Below are 23,387 nucleotides of genomic sequence, written 5' to 3' on the forward strand. Positions count from 1 at the left end.
TCACTTAAAGAAAGGAAGGAAATTTTTCCAAGCACATTAAAATAGGTCTGTTCCACTCCTTAAAATAAAGATGATTAAAACAATCTAAATTATTATAACACATTTTCCTTACTGGAAACTTTTCTTAATATCAAAAAGAACCCTATAAGTAGAACCAAATTTAGATTGACGTCACAGTTAGGCATCTAGTAAGCGTACACCCACATTTCAAAAGGTTTCAGATAGTGCACATTACTTGGTCTCTGCCGCCCCCCGCCTTCCATGCACCGCTCACATGAGAGTTAGGGGCACTGGCCAAAACTGAATTCACAATAAACTAGGAATGCATCCTATTTCAGTTAAAATTTCTGACTGACAGTCAGAAAGTCTAGGTAAACTGTCATCCCATTGCTACTCTCATAGAGAGCAGATGAGTGTTGTACTGCCTAGTTTGTGGAGGTTCTTGCAACACTGAATGTTTCCTTACAAAATTGCAATGTGCACCATTAGGCCAAAGACATCTTCCAGATCCATACTGGCATAAAAGTTTTATACATAGTGGAACTCCCTTGAATTTTATAAGTTTATATGCAATGCAAATACATCATTGTACTCAACAAGCCACCATATAGTGCATGGTGGAGGGTACTTACTACCACTCACTTCCTTTACCATTCCGCTTGCAAACAGAGCAAGGGAAAAACAATGAGCCCCAATTTCTCTTACCTGCAGGCTCCTTAAGTGAAATGTACGTTGGCAGCACTAGAATCATTCTGCAGTCAGCTTCAAATGCTTCTCCAAATTTTCCCAAAACCATTCTGAGGAAAGATATCTTCTTTCCTTCCGCGATTCCCATTCGAGTTCTTGAATCTCCATAATACCCACCTGTTGATGGAACCTACTGGCAACAAGTCTGGCAGACAATTTCTGAATTGCCTCAATGCATATTTTCTTCTATATGCAGTCTCCTTTATGGATGAACCACACTTTCCTAAAGTTCTCCTAATCAACCACAGTCTATCATTCACCTTCCCTATTACTGTCCTTACAGGCTTTCAGATTACTTTGCAATGTTATGCCTAGATATTTAATCAGGAAAACTGTGTCAAACAATACACTAATAATGCTGTATCCGAATATCATGGGACTGTTTTTACTACTGACCTCCATTAACTTACATTTTTCGACATTTAGAGCAAGCTGCCATCCATCACATCAACTAGAAATTCTGTTCAAGTCATCCTGTAGCCTATCATACTACAGTCACTTAAAGACAATACCTTACACCAAAGCATCAGCAAATAGCAGCAGATTGTTACTCAGTTCCCTTGCACATCAGATCATTTATTTCTATAGAGAATCAGAATGGTCCTATCACACTTCTCAGAGACGTTAAGTTCATGAATAGCATGTCTCTGAAGAACATTCATTGTCAGGACCAATGTGCTGGTTATGTACACAATGTGCATCAGAATACTCGGACTTATTACCTAGGACTAATACAAGTTTTCTGACTTTCCCTTGTAGTTTTAGTTTTTACGACGAAAAGTGTATTACTGATCACACAAACCAAACTTACACTCAGTGTGGTGGCTGATGGGAAAGATTAAAGGAATTTCCCATTTACAGTCGCCCCACTCAGACATTGCCTTGAGTGTCAATTTTGTTTGTGTGAACAGCAAATTTGACACGCTACATCTAAATATAATTGGCTTCGTCAACTTACAATCAATTATCACAGTCTGCTAACCTAGACCTCAGGTTACACTAAAGCTCTGTTACCACGAGCATGATTTTGAAGTGAAGTGGTGGAGAGGGGGGGGGGGAGAATGTCGACAGTGCCACCATCTTAAGTCTTTATTGCAAAGACAATGATTTGCAGCGTAGTATGAGTTTTCAAGGGTGACATTCAGTTGTGGGCCATTGAAGCCAACAAAGGTGAATGCAAAATGAAGGATGTGGTAACAGATTACCTATACTTTATTCCATAGCAAGAGGAGGGAGCACTACAACTCTCACATCAATTATTATTCTGAATGAAAAGGGGGGGGGGGGGGAGGGGGTTGGGGTTGTTAAACAACCATTGCAATGTTGACAGCACATAACACCACAAATTATGTGTTATTAATCCCTCTCAAATAGAAAATGTAGTGACAGTCTAAAACTGAGATCTCAGCATCTTAGGAAACTTGCTCATACGCCTTAATGTGGAGTTAATAGAGACTGATATTATCAATCTAATTACACATAGGCGCTCTACAGTTTCAATGTACACTGAAAACTTATTAACCAATGAATACTTCCCATTTATTTTCGTATTAGTAGTATTATGTGCTCATGAAATCCGTAGAATTAGTAGTATTATGTGCTCATGAAATCCGTAGAATTATGAAGTCATACATAAAAAAGAACACTTGATCAAAAATATACGATACACTACTGCGTTTTGAATTAGACTTTCATAAAGGAGAAATGCAGATTATTCGTCACGTTAGCACTAACAGTAAATACGCAAATGTTTAAAATCGCGGCTGTAAATCGTATTATCGTTTGCTATAATCACCAACATTCTCTTTAAAAATATGTTTATTTAAAGGAGATTTCTAGGCATAATGCACTGTAAGTTCCATTAAACCTTTTATAAATAACAGCAAACGTTCACAGTTTATTGGGATGATTTTATGGCTGTTTTCCGAACGCTCGTTTCGTTCAACTAGCAAGGCCTTTAATGTAAACTTGAGAGCACTTATAAATGCACTAATTCCGTCGCGCGCAAATGTAAACAAACACACAAAACAGATACACAAATATCCTCCGCAACGATGCTAACCACTAAACTATAGAAACTATTAACAGGGTTTCGGGTTTCGCTGCTCTCGACGAAACATATGCCAACGATTCTCCGTGGGCCGAAAATAATATTTTGGGTACTCCACCCATTTTTCGAATTAAAAACCCATATGAACGCACGACACCAATATTCAATGTTAAAGAACGTAAATTTGAAAAAAAATAAAAAATAAAAAGGTTCAGTTTCTAGAATTGTCTTTGAACTGAAAATGCCGCTCCATCGTAAACAAGTTGTTTACGCTGCAAAACGTCTTGGAGAAGATAGAGGGAACTGTTTCTTTGATCGTCGTGTCTATTGCCTACTGCTAGCACCGCGCAAATATTTGGATGCACAGGGCACTCTATCAATAAACATGCGAATAAACCATAAACCGGTGTGCTAGTTATTGTAATTGTAAACACGCCGGCTTGCAATGAAATGTTGTTCACAGTAAACACTTGTGCGCACTAAGGCGCATCATCCAAAACCTGGAAAATAACAAGCTATCCTCCAGCAACGATTCGTGTATGTATCATGTAAAATATACATACGAATTTTAAATACCAACCTAGTGAACACCGAAAGGTGGTAGTAACAAAATACGAATGATACCTTAGAGTCATACAGCACCCTTGCCTTCGTAGGATCTGGTTCATAGCAGAGAACTTCTTCTCCTACTGCAAATTTTGATCTAAGGCTGCGGGTTGACACCATTATCTATCGTTTGCGCTACTTTACAAGAAATCCCGCCATAACCTTCATCAAAGTGTTTTCTAGATCACCGCGTCTTCTGATTTCCATATCTTTGCCAGTGGGTTTTTGATTTGCCGACTGAAGTTTTGTATTGTTAAAGAATGAAAGATGCCAGATCTTTTTATACTTGTTCTTCTATACAAATACGTATATAAATTTCTTTGATCCACTTTTAGTTTTCTGCAACAATCACCTATTACAGTGTGATTGGAGAGTTCGCCCTCGATGGATCGTTATTTCTCTTATTTGTCGACAATTTAATTTTCGATAGTGTGTGAACGAATCTTTTTACGTCGAATGTTTGCGCGGTCAAACAGTACCTGCGTAGGGTCCGAAAGGACGATCGGCCGGCACAAATCCAGTGCTCGAAACACATATGAGTCAGCTCTTTCATCAGTCTGAGTCTATTGTCACCCGCACACTGAATTTTAAAATGGCAGATACAAGTCAGTGCTCTAGTGAGTTCATTGCTGAACTTATTGAAATGTGTAGGTGTCATTCTTGTTTGTGGAAACTCAAAAGCGAGAAGTACAGCGATCGATATTATGTCGCAGCTGCTGATAATTTTTACTAGAGAACTTAAAAGCGGTTCTCCTACGACAAACATGCAAAGTGTAATAAAAAACATCAAGAAATCGTTGCAGGCTGTTTACCGCAACGAGCTGCGCAAAGTAAAGACACCATTCGATTTGATGCTGAGGGTGACAAAATATATTAACAAATTTTGTGATATTTTGACATGCTCTGCTTTCTGAGAGAGTGAAATGAAGATGGTTCATATTAAACAGAGTTTACCTTGTATATAACAGTAACTATTATTTGTCTGTCACAACTTTGTTCACTTATCTATAAGACAAGAAGCGTAAGAATAACAGTTGAGTGAAACGACTGCAAATACTGACGCAGAGTTTCGCAAAATTCCTCTTTTAGATGCTACTCTTAGAAATCATTTCATCAAACTGTGCTGGCACTAGCATATGGACAACATAGACAACATTCTCAGCTCTGCTTGCTTTACACTTAGAAATCTCTCTCATTATTCTGACCTAAAAAGGGAATCCAAGCTTACTGACACTCGGAACTGTCCTATGCTGTAATCTTACATGACAGTTCAGCAAAAGAAAAGGAAGAGGCTTTATTTATTTCAAAGAAAGGTGCAGTCAGAATATCATGGTAGACTTGCAGACGTACTTTCAAGGATATAGAATTTTTTACAGTTGTTTGACTTACTAAAATAATATGTTGTTATTAATGAGACTGAATTAGAGGTGAACTGTAGAATTCACTATCACAATACCAGAAGTAAAACATCCAAGGAAGACTATGAATCCCTGTTTAGAGTTTAGAGTGGAGTTCTATATTCTAGCACAAAAGTCTACGACAGGTTCTGGTACTCTTCAGGCAGCGAACTGGAAATCCTGCCTTAGAAGTAAACTAAACTATACCTCACTGGCCACAGTTACAGTTTCTAAAAATAAGTTTCAGTAGCACCTGAAACTGTAAAAATATTATCTGTGAGTTGTCAGAAGTAATATGCACAGCTCAGTCACATTAATGTGACCACTCACTACGTTCGACGTCAATGTGCACAACCCACTCACAGAGGCAAGGTGGCAGCACTAGAAGTGTGTCAGGGAGATGCAGAAAATAATGTACTAATTGTCGTAGTGCAGAAATGGAGCGATTTACCTGAGGTTCAAAATGGCATTTTCACTGATTTCTGGCCAAGGGTGGAAGCACCTCCGAAACGGCTAAGTTATAAACTTTTCCATCCACAAATAATTATGCCAGTAATCGTGTTCACCATGAAACTTGCGAAGTAAATTTATGTACGAAACTTCCTTCGTTTAAGTTGCCATTGTCTAGACCATTTTGATTGGTCTTTCTGTCCCTCGAATTTTTTTTTTTCAGCTCAAGTAGCGATCACAGACCATAACACATTATCCTCCATCACGAATTTCCGAATAAATGAAATAAACTTTAATGCTGCAACAGCTTAGTCACTTGCCCTCGAAATTTCTTTTCTGGTGGGCGAGCAGTACATTGGAGCATGTGTCGTGTGAACACGCCACATACATCTGTGCAGAAATATGTGCACACAGCTATTTGCATATGGATGTGCTTTAAGAAACATATATTTATTTATTTAAGAGCAATTCACATTGTAAAACAAAGCATAGAACTATAGATAGAGAGTTGCTGGATGGAACGCATTTAGGTGTCAAGAGAGCAATGTGTGAAACCTTTAATAACTATCATAACCGAATACTGTGAAATGATCTTTCATAAAACACAAAGAAATTCTGGGCGTATGTAAAGACTGTTAGTGGCAGCAAATTCAGCATCCAGTCACTTGTAGATGAGGAAGAAATTGAGTCTGAGGGTAGCAAAGTAAAAGAGAAGTGTTAAGCTCTGTTTTCAAACGTTCCATTACAGAGGAAAACCAAGGAATACTGCCCCATTTTAATTATTATACCAATGAAACCGTTAAAACTGAACACAGCTGCAGAGCCCAATGGACTATGTATCAGATTCTATACTAAATTTGCATTTGAGTTAGCCCCTCTTTTGACTACACACATCAAAAAAAGTTTTGTATCACCTCGGATCCGAGAGTCCGGAACCTGTACAGAAAACTGGAATAGAGATCAACATAAACATCATTTCCACCCTTTTTATTGCTCATGAAAACCACACATTGCATGTTGTGCCACCATACAGCAAAAACTTCAGAGGTGGTAGTCCAGATTGCTGTACACACCAGTATCTCTAATACCCAGTAGCACATCATCTTGCATTGATGCATACCTGTATCCGTCTTGGCATACTATCCACAAGTTCATCAAGGCACTGTTGGTTCCGATTGTCCCACTCCTCAGCGGCGATTCGGTGTAGATCCCTCAGAGTGGCTGGTGGGTCACATCATCCATAAACAGCCCTTTTCAGTCTATCTCAGGCATGCTTGATAGGGTTCATGTCTGGAAAACATGCTGGCCACTCTAGTCGAGCGATGTCATTATCCCGAAGGAAGTCATTGACAAGATGGGCACGATGGGGGCGCGAATTGTCGTCCATGAAGACGAATGCCTCGCCAATATGCAGCTGATATGGTTGCACTATCGGTTGGAGGATGGCATTCACGTATATTACAGCCATTACGGCGCCTTCCATGACCACCAGCGGCGTACGTTGGCCCCAAATAATGCCACCCCAAAACAGCAGAGAAACTCCACCTTGCTGCACTCGCTGAATTGTGTGTCTAAGGCGTTTAGCCTGATCGGGTTGCCTCCAAACACGACGATTGTCTGGTTGAATGCTTATGCGACACTCATTGGTGAAGAGAACGTGATGCCCATCCTGAGGGGTCCATTCGGCATGTTGTTGGGCTCATCTGTACCGTGCTGCATGGTGTCGTGGTTGCAAAGGCAGACCTCGCTATGGACGTTGGGAGTGAAGTTGAACATCACGCAGCCTACTGCGCACAGTTTTAGTCGTAAAACGACGTCCTGTGGCTGCACGAAAAGCGTTATTCAACATGGTGGCGTTGCTGTCAGGGTTCCTCCGAGCTGTAATCCGTAGTTAGCGGTCTTCCGCTGCATTAGCAGCCTTTGGACAGCCTAAGCGAGGCATGTCATCGACAGTTCCTGTCTCTATGTATCTCCTCCATGTCCAAACAACACCACTTTGGTTCACTCCAAGAACCCTTCCTGACACAAAGTAACAATGCTGACGCGATCGAACCACGGTATTCACCGCCTAGGCTTGGTTGAACTACAGAAAATATGATCTGTGTACCTTCTTCCTGGTGGAATGACTGGAACTGATCCGCTGTCAGACCCCCTCTGTATCATAGGTGCTGGTCATAATGGTTGTTTACATCTTTGGGTGGGTTTAGTGACATCTTTGAACAGTTAAAGTGACTGTGTTTGTGATACAATATCTACAGTCAACGTCTATCTTCAGGAGTTCTGGGAACCAGGGTGATGCAAAACTTTTTTTGATGTGTGTGTAATGTATCTTAGATCTCTCCAACAGAAAACTATGCCCAGTAATTGCAAGAAAGCACAGATCACACCTGTATACATGAAGATAACAGGTAACGGAAGTGATCCACAAAACTACAGTCCAACGACCTTGACGTGTTTCGCGAACATGCAACCATAACTTGATTAGATTTAAAAGTGGTGCAAAGATTGGCAACTTGCTTTCCTGTTCAGAAATGTAAGATTGTGCATTTTGCAAAAGAAAAAAAAATAGTATCCTGATGATCATATAGGCTCAGTTGTGGCCAAAGCAATACCTTGTCTAGAATATTGCTCAAGTATGTGAGACCTGGATGTGGGACAGAGAAGTCAGTATTCATAGTCAGAGGTTTGTTTGAACTGTGGGAGAGTTTTACAGAGATGTTGAGGAAACAAGACTCTTGACAATAGACATACAGACATGACCTAACTAAAGACAGCCTACTTTCAAAGTTTCAAGTATTAGCTTTAAACGATGACTGTAGGTATATACTACAACCTGCCATATATCCATCCCATAGGAATCGTGCAAACAAGATTAGATTAATTACAGCATGCATGGAGTCATTTAAACGATCATTCTTCTTGTGCTCTATATGTGAATGTAACTGGAAGAAACCCTAATAACTGTTACAATAGGACATACCTTCTGCCATGTACTTTACAGCAGTCTGCAGAATTTAGTTGTAGATGTGGAACTAGGCTATCAAATCACCATACCTCACGTGGAGGTTTATCAGGAAGAAAATCTTGACCGTGTCGTCGTCTGCCAACAACGAAAGTTATCTATTTGAGTCATGCTCACTGTAACAATAGAAGTGGATTTGTGCTTTTTTTCCTCTTAGTCTTTATTTTACTGTATTATTATGCTTTTTTTTCGTGGCAGACTGCAAATGTTCCATGGCGACTTTGATCTTTTTTCCACTGAGTATTCTTGAGTGAGGTCAGCTATCTGAAAGTGAAAAATTATTTATGTTTTACAGTAACAGAATGGATTTGATGCCCACATTGTATATAATTAAGTAAACAAGTTTACAAATCAATTTTCATTAAATAAAATACGAAGAGAAAAAGTCAGCTCTAATGATAGATATCAATGAAGTTGTTTATGATGTTATTAGTTACATAAGGTTAAGAATCTTATGAATAAGGTAAAAGGGCTCTGTTTATACAAGTATAAGTATTGTTTAATGTGTTTGTATGTATTTTCGCTAGCAAATACATGTCGACATTTTGAAATGCTGTTTCAGTTCTCAGCAGTTTACCACACAAAATGGGTTAATATTATAATTTGTTAAGTTTGCTATGGCCGTTCACAAACTTTTATCGTTGTTAGTTCTTCAATTCTAATAGCATATTACGCCTTTTTGTATCACAGGTGGTAATTCATAACCTCAGATTTACCATCCAGTGCTGGGCTAAGTGAACTGATGTGATGTGACCTGATGGATATATGAATACACTCTGATGTGACAGTGCCATAATGTGAGTTGACAGCCAGCGTGAACTGGCCTTTATTTATCAAGAGATTGTCTGATACTGATACCACAAAGTCAAAACAGGTACATGTAAAAATGAGGAATAAAGATGGTTTAATATGTAACACTAAGCACCTGGCCAAACTTGTGACAACATAGTAAATAAACGGCAAGAAAAGCTTCCAAAAATACAACATACAGCTGCAAGTAACTATATACCATACTGCTGCTATGCACCACTGGGAAGGAAATCAGTGAGACTAAGCATATATTTAAGAGTAAAATGTTCACATGACTAGACAAGGTTCCAATGTATTTACTAAAAGACTGAACTAGCAGCATAAAAGCGTCCCTAACAGACATTATAAATAAGTCATTCACATCCAGTTGCTTCCCTGCTTACCTAAATCAGGCAGAAGTACTTTCCATCCACAATAGGTGATACAGAAAATACAGAGAATTTCGACCAGTTTTGTTATGTCTTCATTTTAAAAAACTGACTTAAGGATTATTTAAATAACTACTAACTTCTGCCTAAAGAACAGTTTCGTTTTGGGGTTGAAAAGGGAATGGATGCAGCTGCAGCAATATCTGGAAAAGTACTTTTAGAAGCCCTGCATAAATAATAAAATGTAACAGGTATTTCAGAGCTCAGTAAAGCATTTACACAGTTGATCTTGAAGTAATTGTATGTTAACTTAAAGCACTGTGAATAAGTGAAAGGGGCAGGTTGCAAATAAAAGCTTTAGATCTTACCTAGCATTGCAAATGGCAGACATCACCCAAATTGCAAGTGGCTCAGAATGTGAGATGAAACTTTTTCACATTCAGACTTTTTTAACAATGGAATTCCTCATTGGAGTGTGTTAGACCCAGTAGCGTTTCTCATTTACATTAACGAATTCCCACTTGGATGACACAAGATGAAAGAATGTTATTTACTCATGGTAGCAATGTAATAATTATAGATTGAAGATCAGAAACGTTAGGAGTAAAAGTTGACAAAGCACATATTGCAGCCCACAAACGATCAACAAACTATAAGCTTACTCTTAATACAAAAAAAGGCTAATAACAAGAACTTCTAGACAAGTAAAAAGACTAATACAAAAAGATTTAAATTACATAGTAAGACCATAGAGTATGTAGCTAACACAAAATTTTTAGGTGTGTATATTGACCAGAAATTAAAACGAGATGAACATATCAGAGTTTCTGGAAAAAGAATGACCTATGAATATTAATCACAGTATATAACAGCACATGCTTAAGAACAATGTATTTCATCAGTTGTGGCATAGTATTCTGTGGCACAAGCGCACAGAATATGAAAAATGTGTACCAACTGCAAAACAGGCAATTTGAGAAACGAACAAGGACCCAATACAACGAATTAGTTAAAAAATCGGTTATTTTGACAGTTATAAGTGAATATATCTTACAAACTACAGTTTACACACAAAAAATTGAGCAACTTGCAGGAAAACCTCCACACATATCACCAAACTGGGTTCAGTAGTTGCTTGTAACTGGATAGACAGAATAAAGTTAAGACCCAAAGCATAATGTTTTACCAAGAAGTCAAGATGTATAATAAAGGGCCAAAAGAGACCAAATACGTATGGAATGGATAAATTTAAAACATGTCCTATAGTATATTTACTAAACATTAGCTTTTACTCATTTGAAGAGTTAATGTAATACAATGATTTCAAATGGAAAGACCAATAACACAGTAGTGTGTTTGTAATCAACTGAATACAATATGCTTGGTTAGTAAATTATTCCATATAATCTAAAAACCAAGGTGTATGATTCGAGGAGTCTTGTGATTCATTTGTCTTGTCTGAAGCCATCTGTTACTGTTTGCTTAACTTTCTCTTATGTAGTTCAGTGATAAATAGCATATATATGTCTGTTTGATGAATTTATTGTTGGTAGTCTGTTTTTCCAATACTCTTATCTGATGTACTTTTGCTGTGAATAATAAATATGTGTATACGAGTATCATAATGATGACATCTGTACAAAGAAATTTGTCTATGGATGGATGGATGAATGAATGAATGAATAAACGATCTGTCTCATATAATCCCACTATCCCCTCTTTGCCTTATGCATCCTTCCCTCCCCCTTGCTACATCCATCAGCACAGGCAACTCCTCTCAGTAATCAATAACCAATAATCATTCTCATTGCAGCTGTGAGAGTGTGCATCTGGGTATCTGTGTCATTGTGTGTGTGAATGTGTGTAGTTTTGCTAGAAAAAGAACAATAGTTCGAAAACTAGTGTGTTTAGTGTTTTCAGCTACAAGTGTTTGTGTGCCACATGTCAGTTTGCTATAGGTGAGTGGTTGCCTTTCCCTTATTTTATGTAACAAAATAAATAGATATAGGGTGTGTTCATAATACAATGAAAATAAATACACACGTGAATGAACTATTTCAAGATATGTTCTCCAAAGAGAATAACAAATATTTTTTGGTTGACATACTGCAAAACATTAAAGATAGTAACATGGAGATCTAAGCAAATACATTATGAGAAAAAGGTAATCTCGTCAGTTAACAAAATAAAGGAAATGTCAGATATGTTGAAGGAGAAATCTGGTAGAACCAGATACGAGGAGGAGCAGATAGCATTATAAGTGAATGATACATTGGGGGCAGATGTGCACAGTGTCACAAAATTTTTAACAAGCATTTAATACTTATTACTGAAAAGATAGTGTTGTCAGGTTCAGTAGATGCTACTATGGAATATCTCAGACCAGTCATTATAAAAAATTCAGTAACATGAACATCATTCTCATTACACCAGTAGGAGTAATGTTCACTATAAAAATCCATAAAATCAAAAAATTGTAATGGTTGTCATAAAAAAAAGCCAACAACATTCATCAAGCAGTGTGATTCTTAGTGTACTAACATATTAAGTTATCTGTATAACAAGTCATTTATATGTGGAACGTTTCCTACAAGATAATAATAATACTAACACTGCTGGTCGGTTGTACAATCTCCTGTTAGCAGCCAGTTAAGCTCCATTCCTGGAATAGCGCGATCAATGCGTTGTATGAATCTGGAATATCTCCTAACCAGAAAATAAACTTGGGATAACTTAACTGGCGATTTTTGGACTGTTAGCGATCTCAAACAGGGAATAAGTTTTGAAGACGGCGGGAATAGTGACAGATGCAGTTGATGACTGCAGTTATGAGATTTTGCCCGAATTGTTCATAAGGAAGAAGAATAAAGTGAGACGACACCGATTCCGAAATTATACCCAGATTTCGCTTATCAAAAGAAGCTGTACTTCGTCTTTTTGCAATCTTGTATGTGAGAAACTGGAGAATAGGACGGACAGGTGAAACTGTTTCTCTGTTTTCTAAAATTGACTGTATATTTGTCGTAGTATGCATTTGATTTCAGTACTTCCTGACTTCCGTCATGTTATTTATATAAATCAGTCACATTTAAAGGACGATTCATTCTAAAATAGTCTTATATATCTGGTGTGCAGTAGTGGGAAGCACTATTCCATTTTACTTAGCAGAGCCTTGATAGACTTAACTGAAAGAACCACACAAGTTATGGATGCTATTTGTATTAACAGCTATTTCAGGTTTAGACAAAATGTAGCAAAATGTTTTGATAAAACGGTTGTGTTCCAATTCCTTTCAGCCACACTACTTCAATAGCAGAACATTTTGTCCCACTCTGATTTCTATTGGGAATGACTCTTTTGGTAAAAAGCACAGTGTGTCAGAACAACTTTCGCCCTTTAGTGAAAATATTCGGATTACAGGCCCATTAATGCTTCAGAGCGACATTGCCTCCCACCTACGAGTATTCACTGAAGCCTGTGAACTAACTGTGCTTACTCAAGCTAAGTTTAACACAGTAAGATTAACAGAGAAGTTAGTATTGAAAAAGTAACAGTGGTGTCTCCTCAGCTACAGAACACAGCTTTGTGTTTCTCAGTTATCAGTATTATCCACATAAGCCCATCCATATTTATCACAAAATAATAGCTATACATGTATTTGATAGGAGCAGAACAGGAATCTAGTTAATGAATCCACATATCTGTAGCATGTGGAAGGAGTGCTGGAAAGCTATGTTTTTATCTTTCCTTGAATATCAAGCTATTTTCAATGTCCTCCTTTATTTCAGATTGTAGCTAGCTGAAAGTCATATTGCACTTCTGTGAAGTATAATTTTTCTGAAATTGATGACTTGTTATGACTGTTTAATGCAACAAGAAGTTTGACAGTATACTAATGTCCAGAGTTCACTCAACTACACCTATAGCAGAAAATATTGTTCACTCTTATCTCCCACTGGGACAACAACTTTCCCTCTGTTAGTGAATGCTTCAGAGTAAAAATAGAATTATTCCTATAAACATATAAATTTTTTGTGCTTACTCAAGCTAAGTTTAACTCAGTAAAATTAATAGGAAAGTCAGTCTTTTAAATAAAGCTGCAGGAGATGGCCATTGTTTTTCTCAGTTATTAGTATTATCCACATAACCACATATATATTTACCATAAAGTAATTCTTATCTGTGTGTCATAAGAACATAGGTACTTGGCGATCAGCTAACATGGAATCTTTAGTTATTTAAGCTACATAAGCACAATAGTGGAAGGAATGGCTAGCAAGTTATGTTTTTAAATTTCTCTTGAATAGTCAAACAAATTGTCTAATAACATTATGTATCTTTCTTTCAGAATTGACTCTGTTTCACCAGTCAAGCAGCTACTGCTGACAGTCAAATATTCTGCCTTTGTTGATTCTTTCTGGCTATTGGAGATTCTAATTGTACTGACACCCAGCAGGATGTACGATGTGTATGACACTGCAATATGCACAATATGCACAAGAGACAATTTTGTTAATTATTTCAGTTCTCTGATGTAATTAAGTGAAAATAGTATAAACACATGTATATAGAATAAAATGCTTTCGTTCTGAAATCATTTGTTTAATTTGTATTTTCTCTTCCTAATTTTGAACTTTATGCTCTTTTTTTAACCAACACAGTTCTTCCTCTCTTCTCTGGTTCTTGTCATGCTGCTTTTGAAGCAGCACCATCTGCAACTCTGCCAGTTCTTTCACCTTTGGAAACATGTATTTTTATTTTGAAAACAGAACTGACAGTTTTAAGCTGAGATGACTGTAGAAAAGGAAGAACACAGTGCAGGTGTCACACCTACAGTTACTTCCCCTTCCCTTCCTGATTACGTATAGCTGGTGAAGATGACTGCACAAGCCTAAATTATGTATGAAATAGTTACCATTCCTCAAATGTTTGTGGTGAGATACAATAACAGCCTTCAATTTGGATATGTGCCATAGTTACATTTCTACCCCAGGTTTATAAAAAGATTACAGTGTTGGCATCTTATTCTTCATATATATGCTCAGTATAATTATGAATAACAACACCATAGAAAGAAGATTTATTTATGCCCAATAACTGCAGGAGTATATACACAATGTACAGTAATTCAGCAAAGATACTTTATGTAGAAATCCCTTGCTGGTGTAATGAATTAACTATTCTAAGTCATAAATACAACAGAAAACTAGCCAATAACACCTCTCAGGATTGTCAGTCAAATCAATCTCAATGCTGTCTGTATTGTCGCAGTTGTAGACTTATGAAAAGGCCAAATATTTTCAAAGCAGACAGCTTTTCACAGCTGCTTGTCTATTATGTCCCTACGTGGTCTGTGGGGTCCTTCCCTTGACAACTTTATCAAATGGTAAATTTCATTGTACAAAACTTGGAACTTACAGTTTATGTATGAGGCACCTCTGATCTGCACCCTGTGCTACCTTTTCTACGCATAATATTTACATGTTTTTGTAATTTTTGGGGAGAAAAAGTCATACATCTGTTGTAGCTACTCTGTCGATCTGTGTGAAGCTGTTTATGAATGGAAACTGTTGCATATGTTTTCCCATACTTTATTCTGAAATCCAGAAAGATGTCTTACTGGTCAAACAACAAATACCTGATCCTTTAACTAATTTTCAATGGATCATTATACTGTCACACATGCAAGTACCCAAAAACTACTTAATTGTCTCGCATTAATTTTTTCACTGAATGAGTCTACAGAAGTTTTCGTGTTTTCTGTTGCACTCTTTAACTCGTCTACAATACCTACCAGTCTCAAAATATCCTCAAACGAATAATTTTGCGACCTAGAATGCTTATCGTTCACATTAGACATGCTATTCTGGTGACGATAACTAAAGTAAATATGAAATAACATATGTGAAAATACCCAGTGTGCTCTTAAGTTGTCATCAACTTAATGGGAAGTGAAAGCTGTTCTGGGTATAACTAACTGGGGAATCAAATGGTGTTGTACTAAATGTGCTGCAAATTAACCTGTGATTATCCTATTCCTTGGTTAGCTATCCCTGGATTTAACCCTGGATTTTACAACTGGCCCTAATACTAATACTACTACTACTGCTAATAATAATTTTATTCCCATCATGCCATTGCAACAAAAGATAACATCATACACATAATACAATACAACAGAAAATTTAAAAGAAATAACAAGTCTGTTACCAACATGGCAATATTACATTACAGTTGATAAAGTCCTTTATATTGGAGAATGGGCGGGCAACTAACCAGTCATGCAGTGTTTGTCTGAACACTTGTTTGGGTAATTCTAGAATAGATTATGTAAGCTTACTAAAGAATTTGTGCTCCATGAATTCATAGTTGTTGACTGATTTTGACAGTCTGTGGTATTAGTTTCCCCAGAAAATAATACCCCACGTTAATACATTTTGAATGAATCAAAAATAGGATATTCTAACATATATTACAGGTACATAACCATAAGTTACCTTACCACTAACATATTGTACATGTTGACTCCAAGATAACCGATCATCTAAAAATACTGCCCAGAAACTTAAGGTAACTTAGATCATATAACAAAAGCTTGTCTTTTAGATTACAAACCTTCTTATATGTTAGGTTTTCATTCATCAAGAATCCATTTGCTTTAAATCAAGAGAATGCTTGATTAGTTGTCTGTGGAACACAAGTTTCCAGCTTACTTAAAATATTACTATTAAAAAGACAAATTGTATCATCTGCATATAGAAATGCACTGGACTTGATAAATGGTGGCAGATCATTAATCATTATTAGCAACAAAAGTGTGCCCAGTACAGGTCCCTGTGGAACACCTACCTTTCTCGTTCTATTCTGGGCATTTATTTGTCAACATAGAAAACTGGTTTCTATTCTGTAGATACAATTTTAATAGTTTAAGGCTGTTATCTCTAATCCCATAGAATTCCATTTCTTTAGAAGTGGTGTACGCCCTGCACACTCCAAAGCTTTACTTGGGTCACAAAAAAGTGGCTTGAGTGAAACCTTTATCCTCAGACACTCGATGTAGGTATTTGACTACAGAATCTATAGCATCAACAGTAGGTATGTTTTTCCTAAAACCATGTTCTGATCCACTAATTATTCCTATATTTTCAAAGTAAACAGATAACTGTCGATAAATTACACACTCTAATGCTTTAGAAAATGCTGGCACTACAGAAATAAGTAACTTGAAAGTTAGTTTATATCTCCCTTTTTGTATACTGGAACTATCCTGGACACTTAAAAGCTCATCAGTAAATAACCCTAAGATACACTATATTTTTACAATATTTTAAGGAATATGGAATACAATCTATTACTTTCTTTAGTATGTTACAATATATGTCACATGTATCTACATCTGATGATTTCAACTGTTTCATTATTCTTAGGACGAAACCAGGTGTATCTGTAGACATAGGCTTCTACAGCAATTGCCACTGTCCATAAAACTCTTGAGGGTATGTGAGCATATTGTTAATATGTAAAATTCCTCGAACATTTTGCTGCTGTTGCAAAAGGCCTTCCTGAAGCTGTTTTGCTTACTGCTGAATGAGAATACTTGACTTCTTATATAATAGTGGAAGGAGATGTTTTCATAGTCTGTTGAATGTTGAGGAGGAAAGGGGGGATGTTAGATGTTCTTTATCAGTGTTTGCTTTATTTCTCATTATGAGTGGAAATAGATGAAACCTATTTACTTACAGTGTCTTTGCTGTCAACAATAACAGCACTATGGGATGACAGCTTTCGCACGGCAATGTACACAGGTGTGCAGGAGACCTCAGGGAGCAAAGGTACACAGAGTACTGGCACACCTCAGCTGGCACTAGGCTACAAGTAAACAGTGCTCCTTCCATCTGTTTCCGATTCACCCATTTACGCAAATGGCAAGAAATAAAGCAAATAGCAGTCAAGGACGTCTATTTCCATCAATAATGAGAAATAAACCAAAAACCAGCACAGTACATCTAATACCCCTTCTCCTCATCATCAGTATCCCTTCACATTATGAAAACAGCTTCATCCACTAGCACATAAAACGTCAAGTATTTTTCATTCAGCTTTAAGCAAAACAGCTTGAGGAAGGCCATTTGCGATTGTGGCCGAAACCTTGGAGGAATTTTACATGTTGACAATACTGTAACATTCCCTGAAGAATTTTATGTGTACCTGTATTTGCTGGTTGTCTAGAAATATTTTTCAAAGTAATTATGATGAAATGATGATCAGGTTTCATAATAGCTTTTCCTACTTCTTCAACTGATATATTAAAGCAGAATATTGGACTTTTTGGGGATATATATTAATGTTTCTGTTTCTTGCATGTTTAGCAACACTAGTTATTAGTTTCCATGCAAATTTTCACTTATTGGCAGAATTCTCAATATTACTGAAATTATGTGCCTTTTTGGTTCCACAATCACCTTTGTTTACTCAATCCTGTATTTATTCAAATTTCCCTGTCTTTTAGTATACAGTACGTTTTGTCTAATCAACTTGGTGTTGAAACTCTTTTGTCCATGTTTGCTTTAACAATACATACGTACTGGGATGCGGTCTGCCTTAATTTCAGGCCCTGCCATAACAGCTTCCAAATTGTAATTTTTGATTAAACAGTTTGTCTACATTAAATGGTATATGGTTGCAGATGCCAAAATTTGAAAGAAAACAGTCACTGTAAAAACATAATTCATCAAGAAAACCACACCGTGTGGTAAAAAGATATGAACTCATAATTTTATGTTTCTTCAAAAATCTCTAATTATGATTTTCAAAACTAATATTTACATGTATACAAACAGTAAAGAAGATTCTTTATGTTTAACAGCTATAAAATAAAAGCCTATTGAGGATGCTGCAACTGGAGTGAAACATGTTTGGGATAAAAAACAAAATTGTGTTTTGCTAAAGGTGGACCCCATCCAGATACATATGTATGTTTTATCTGTTTGTAATTTTGGTTTTGAAGCCTTCCTTTATGGGAATGCTGTCATTAAATTTTGTCAAAAATGCTTTAAAACTATCAAATTTCATCATTGCTGACAAATCATTAGTTAAAGTATAGTTTATATTACCGTAAAATTGGTCTAACCAGTCTTTTCAGGAAGGAATTTATAAAATGTGACAATTTTATCATCAGTGAAAGGTCTGGTGATCACAACTTTTGGGACAGCCTTAGTTACATTGCTCATATCATAATGGAACCTAAATGTATAATTTAAAGATGCAGAATTATGTAGTGTTAAAATTGGCAAAAATATTGTAAAGACTTGCTTGATCTTTTGGGGGACTATAATTTATAAAGTGTTAAATGGCGTTATCTTACAGTAACCCTGTGCTTAGGTGCTGTTACAACAAAATCTGGGTTCAGGTCTTCATCTATTACAATGCCATACTGCAGCCATCTAGTTTCTGTAAACGTGGTGAAATATGCTGAAGTTAAGTTTTTGTTTGAGAAAGCAGATAAAGTACTATCATAAAATTTCTGTCCAATTTCACTTTTACCAGCAATCTCGAAAATTTTAGAAAAGATAATCCACAGTGAGCTTCTTAACTGTCTGACAGCAAATAATATATCGTCAAAGTCATAGATCGGATTTCCAAAGGGTTCTGATGTTGAGAAGACTATCTAGAGATACAGTGAGAATCTACTTAATTCACTAGATGATAAATTACAGGCTACTGGCGTATTCTGTGATCTGTCAGAGGCATTTGACTCAGTAAATCACAATATCGTTTTAAGCAAATTAGAATACAATAGTGTAACAGGAATGGCTGCAGAATGGTTCTAATCCTATATCTCTGACAGAAAACAAAAGGGCACCATTAGGAAACACACACACACACACACACACACACACACACACACACACACACACATATATATATATATATATATATATATATATATATATATATATATATATATATACACACTCCTGGAAATTGAAATAAGAACACCGTGAATTCATTGTCCCAGGAAGGGGAAACTTTATTGACACATTCCTGGGGTCAGACACATCACATGATCACACTGACAGAACCACAGGCACATAGACACAGGCAACAGAGCATGCACAATGTCGGCACTAGTACAGTGTATATCCACCTTTCGCAGCAATGCAGGCTGCTATTCTCCCATGGAGACGATCGTAGAGATGCTGGATGTAGTCCTGTGGAACGGCTTGCCATGCCATTTCCACCTGGCGCCTCAGTTGGACCAGCGTCGTGCTGGACGTGCAGACCGCGTGAGACGACGCTTCATCCAGTCCCAAACATGCTCAATGGGGGACAGATCCGGAGATCTTGCTGGCCAGGGTAGTTGACTTACACCTTCTAGAGCACGTTGGGTGGCATGGGATACATGCGGACGTGCATTGTCCTGTTGGAACAGCAAGTTCCCTTGCCGGTCTAGGAATGGTAGAACGATGGGTTCGATGACGGTTTGGATGTACCGTGCACTATTCAGTGTCCCGTCGACGATCACCAGTGGTGTACGGCCAGTGTAGGAGATCGCTCCCCGCACCATGATGCCGGGTGTTGGCCCTGTGTGCCTCGGTCGTATGCAGTCCTGATTGTGGCGCTCACCTGCACGGCGCCAAACACGCATACGACCATCATTGGCATCAAGGCAGAAGCGACTCTCATCGCTGAAGACGACACGTCTCCATTCGTCCCTCCATTCACGCATGTCGCGACACCACTGGAGGCGGGCTGCACGATGTTGGGGCGTGAGCGGAAGACGGCCTAACGGTGTGCGGGACCGTAGCCCAGCTTCATGGAGACGGTTGCGAATGGTCCTCGCCGATACCCCAGGAGCAACAGTGTCCCTAATTTGCTGGGAAGTGGCGGTGCGGTCCCCTACGGCACCGCGTAGGATCCTACGGTCTTGGCGTGCATCTGAGCGTCGCTGCGGTCCGGTCCCAGGTCGACGGGCACGTGCACCTTCCGCCGACCACTGGCGACAACATCGATGTACTGTGGAGACCTCACGCCCCACGTGTTGAGCAATTCGGCGGTACGTCCACCCGGCCTCCCGCATGCCCACTATACGCCCTCGCTCAAAGTCCGTCAACTGCACATACGGTTCACGTCCACGCTGTCGCGGCATGCTACCAGTGTTAAAGACTGTGATGGAGCTCCGTATGCCACGGCAAACTGGCTGACACTGACGGCGGCGGTGCACAAATGCTGCGCAGCTAGCGCCATTCGACGGCCAACACCGCGGTTCCTGGTGTGTCCGCTGTGCCGTGCGTGTGATCATTGCTTGTACAGCCCTCTCGCAGTGTCCGGAGCAAGTATGGTGGGTCTGACACACCGGTGTCAATGTGTTCTTTTTTCCATTTCCAGGAGTGTATATATATATATATATATATATATATATATATACAGAGAGAGAGAGAGAGAGAGAGAGAGAGAGGGAGCAGGCATCATCCACCTGGGAACTATTTATGGTGTCCCTCAGGGTTCCATTATAGGGCCCTTACTTTTTTTGTGTACATCAGTGATCTTTCATCTGTAACATTTCCAGATGCCAAGACTGTTTTGCTAGCAGGTGATACAAACATTGCAATAAACAGCAAATCAATCATAGTCTTAGAATTACTTGGTAGAGGATCTAAATGGTCCTACAGTAAAGAGTACATCCTGATGGAAAATTACATTAAGTATTACTCTTTCAGTGTTTTCATCCCCACAAAATTCTATCATTCATGACAGTTTTTGCACTAAGCCAGTGCATTATTTTTTTCAAAAAAGTGTATATGTACTTCATCATCTTTGCTTTTAGAGGGACAAAAGAGACAGCTACAGTACAATTCTCCAATTTGCTATTGTGGATATTACTTATAATTTTTTCATCTGTCCATGAGCGGGGAGGGGGGGGGTTGGAAGGGGAGGGCAGGAGACGCCACTTGCCCCTTTCCTCTTCCTAGAACCTGGAGTCCAGAGTTTTTATTCATGACATAATTTTTATACATTTCTAGAAGTGAGTGGATAACTATCAGTTCTCTAGGATTTAATAAGTTTTTTGAATCACCTATAAAGTTTTGTTTTTGTGACATGGCAATTTTGAGGTTAACACTGCTGTAACTCATCAAAGAGAAAAATAATTTTATAGTACTCATTTACAATGATTGCATTACTGCACTAGCTTTGGATGGAAGTCAGGTTGAATTAATAGCCACATTATTTGATATTATTAGTAAAATATACACATCAGTTGGCTCTACTAAGAAATTCATCAGTGGTGTACTAGGACTTAGCCAAGAATAAATCCTTTATGTACCTCTTATGCTGAACTTTGTTAGCAGTTAAACTGTTATGATTGCTGTCTGTTTATTGAAAATGTGTGTTACTGAGTGATGGACTTCTTTCTCAACCAAAGTAGGTAACTTTGTGAAAATTATTGTTATTTCTAATTCTGATTCCATGAGTTAAGCTGCTCAGTTGAAAAAGAGATATATTTTTAATACATATTTCATAAAGGAATAAATATAGTAGGAAGTAGCAGCTAGTATCCCAATTTCCCTAAACAGGCCTCTGTAGGATGTTCTTGAGTTCGCACCACAAACAATTGTTATTAGATATTTTTGGAACCAGAAAACTTTAACTTAGGTTGATGAGTTACCCCAAAAAATAATGCTATATGATACCATGGAATGAAAGTATACACAGTATGCCAGTCTTTTATTTTTATATCACCTATGCCTCATAACCTTACCATTGCAAGGAGGGATTTGTTTTAGTGCATCTGCAGTACTGTCATATGCTCCTCCCAGTTTTATTTAGTGTCAACATTTAATGCCTAGAATTTTTAAACCTTCAATTTTCCAGCAGTTTGTCGGCATATTTTAGGCATATATCGGTGGGAAACCACTTATAAGTTTTTAACTACATGTAGTGTGTGTTTTTTTAAGTTTTAGTGACAAAGAATTGACTCGCAACAATGAAAATTTCACTATCAAGTAATTGTTTGGGCATTCCTCAATAGTATAAACTTGTTTTTTTTTTCTGTGTAAATTAGGAAATTGAGAAAGTAGATAAATTATATAAAGACATATTTCAGGCCTTCCCCAGCACTTACGTCCTTTCAACAGATTATAAAGGGAAAATCTCTCATAAGTAAAAAAAAAAAAGTGGATTTAATAAACAGGGACCATTCTTTGTCCCAGTGTGTAGGCCTCAGAGCGCAGGAAGGTGAATTGCAAACCCCCATCACATGTCCCCCAACCGACACAGAAGTGCAAACAGACTGTTTGACAATGTAAAAAGTAAAAACGGAAAGTTCATTAGCTACAGCAGCATCCAAACATGGGCAGCACCTGAGATGTAGAACACAGGAACACCAGTATCAGCAACCACACCTCAAAAGTCCCCAAAGCATTCAGTTGAGGTAGGTGCCCGAGACTTAGGTGACCTACTACACTGATTATTTTTATGGCACCGTGTAAGCAGAGAAAGATCTCAGAAAAATAAGTAAGCGAGAGGATACAGGCCAGTTACCAGTGTAAAAATCTTGCCTGGAATTCAAACACAACACAAAGTGATAGATCAGTTTTAGTGCCACAGTCAAGCAATAATCAGTGCACTGCAGCATAAAAATGGGCAACTAGTAGAGTAATTCCTGCATCACAGGAAGGGAACTCATTAAAGTTAAGGACAACAGTTAAAATACTTCATCAGAATGTTTGGCAAATAAACAATAAAGCAGATGGCTTGGAGTCAGATATGTGTTTTCATCTTGAAAAATTATGCAGATATAATCTGTTTTTGTAGAACAATGCATAAAGGTGGTGAGGCTGCCCATTTGTATAACTTCAAATCAACTAAAGCCGTCCATAGTGTCACAAAATTTGGTGGAGACATGAACTCGCATGCTAAAATAGTGGAAAGAAAAA

The 23,387-nt window shown here is 37.8% G+C and overlaps 1 protein-coding gene and 1 long non-coding RNA gene across 3 annotated transcripts in view; one reads left to right on the forward strand and one right to left on the reverse strand.

Moving 5' to 3' along the window:
- Nucleotides 1–3,711, reverse strand: part of LOC126236827 (male-specific lethal 3 homolog) — a 159,594-nt gene extending 155,883 nt beyond the window's left edge. The window contains exon 1 of the mRNA XM_049946429.1: nt 3,422–3,711. Within this exon, the coding sequence (XP_049802386.1) occupies nt 3,422–3,523 (102 nt within the window). The 5' untranslated portion in view covers nt 3,524–3,711. The remainder of the gene's footprint in view (nt 1–3,421) is intronic.
- A 3,758-nt stretch (nt 3,712–7,469) lies between these two features.
- Nucleotides 7,470–14,025, forward strand: LOC126236828 (uncharacterized). Of its 2 annotated transcripts, none has more exons than XR_007544990.1 (3): nt 7,470–7,658; nt 8,963–9,146; nt 13,799–14,025. It is a non-coding gene; the product is annotated as an uncharacterized LOC126236828 (long non-coding RNA). The 2 variants fall into 2 exon arrangements; XR_007544989.1 differs by having other exon boundaries at nt 8,963–9,069.
- Nucleotides 14,026–23,387: the final 9,362 nt, after the last annotated feature.

This window comes from Schistocerca nitens, chromosome 2 (assembly GCF_023898315.1).
Source record: "Schistocerca nitens isolate TAMUIC-IGC-003100 chromosome 2, iqSchNite1.1, whole genome shotgun sequence".
NCBI lineage: Eukaryota > Metazoa > Arthropoda > Insecta > Orthoptera > Acrididae > Schistocerca > Schistocerca nitens.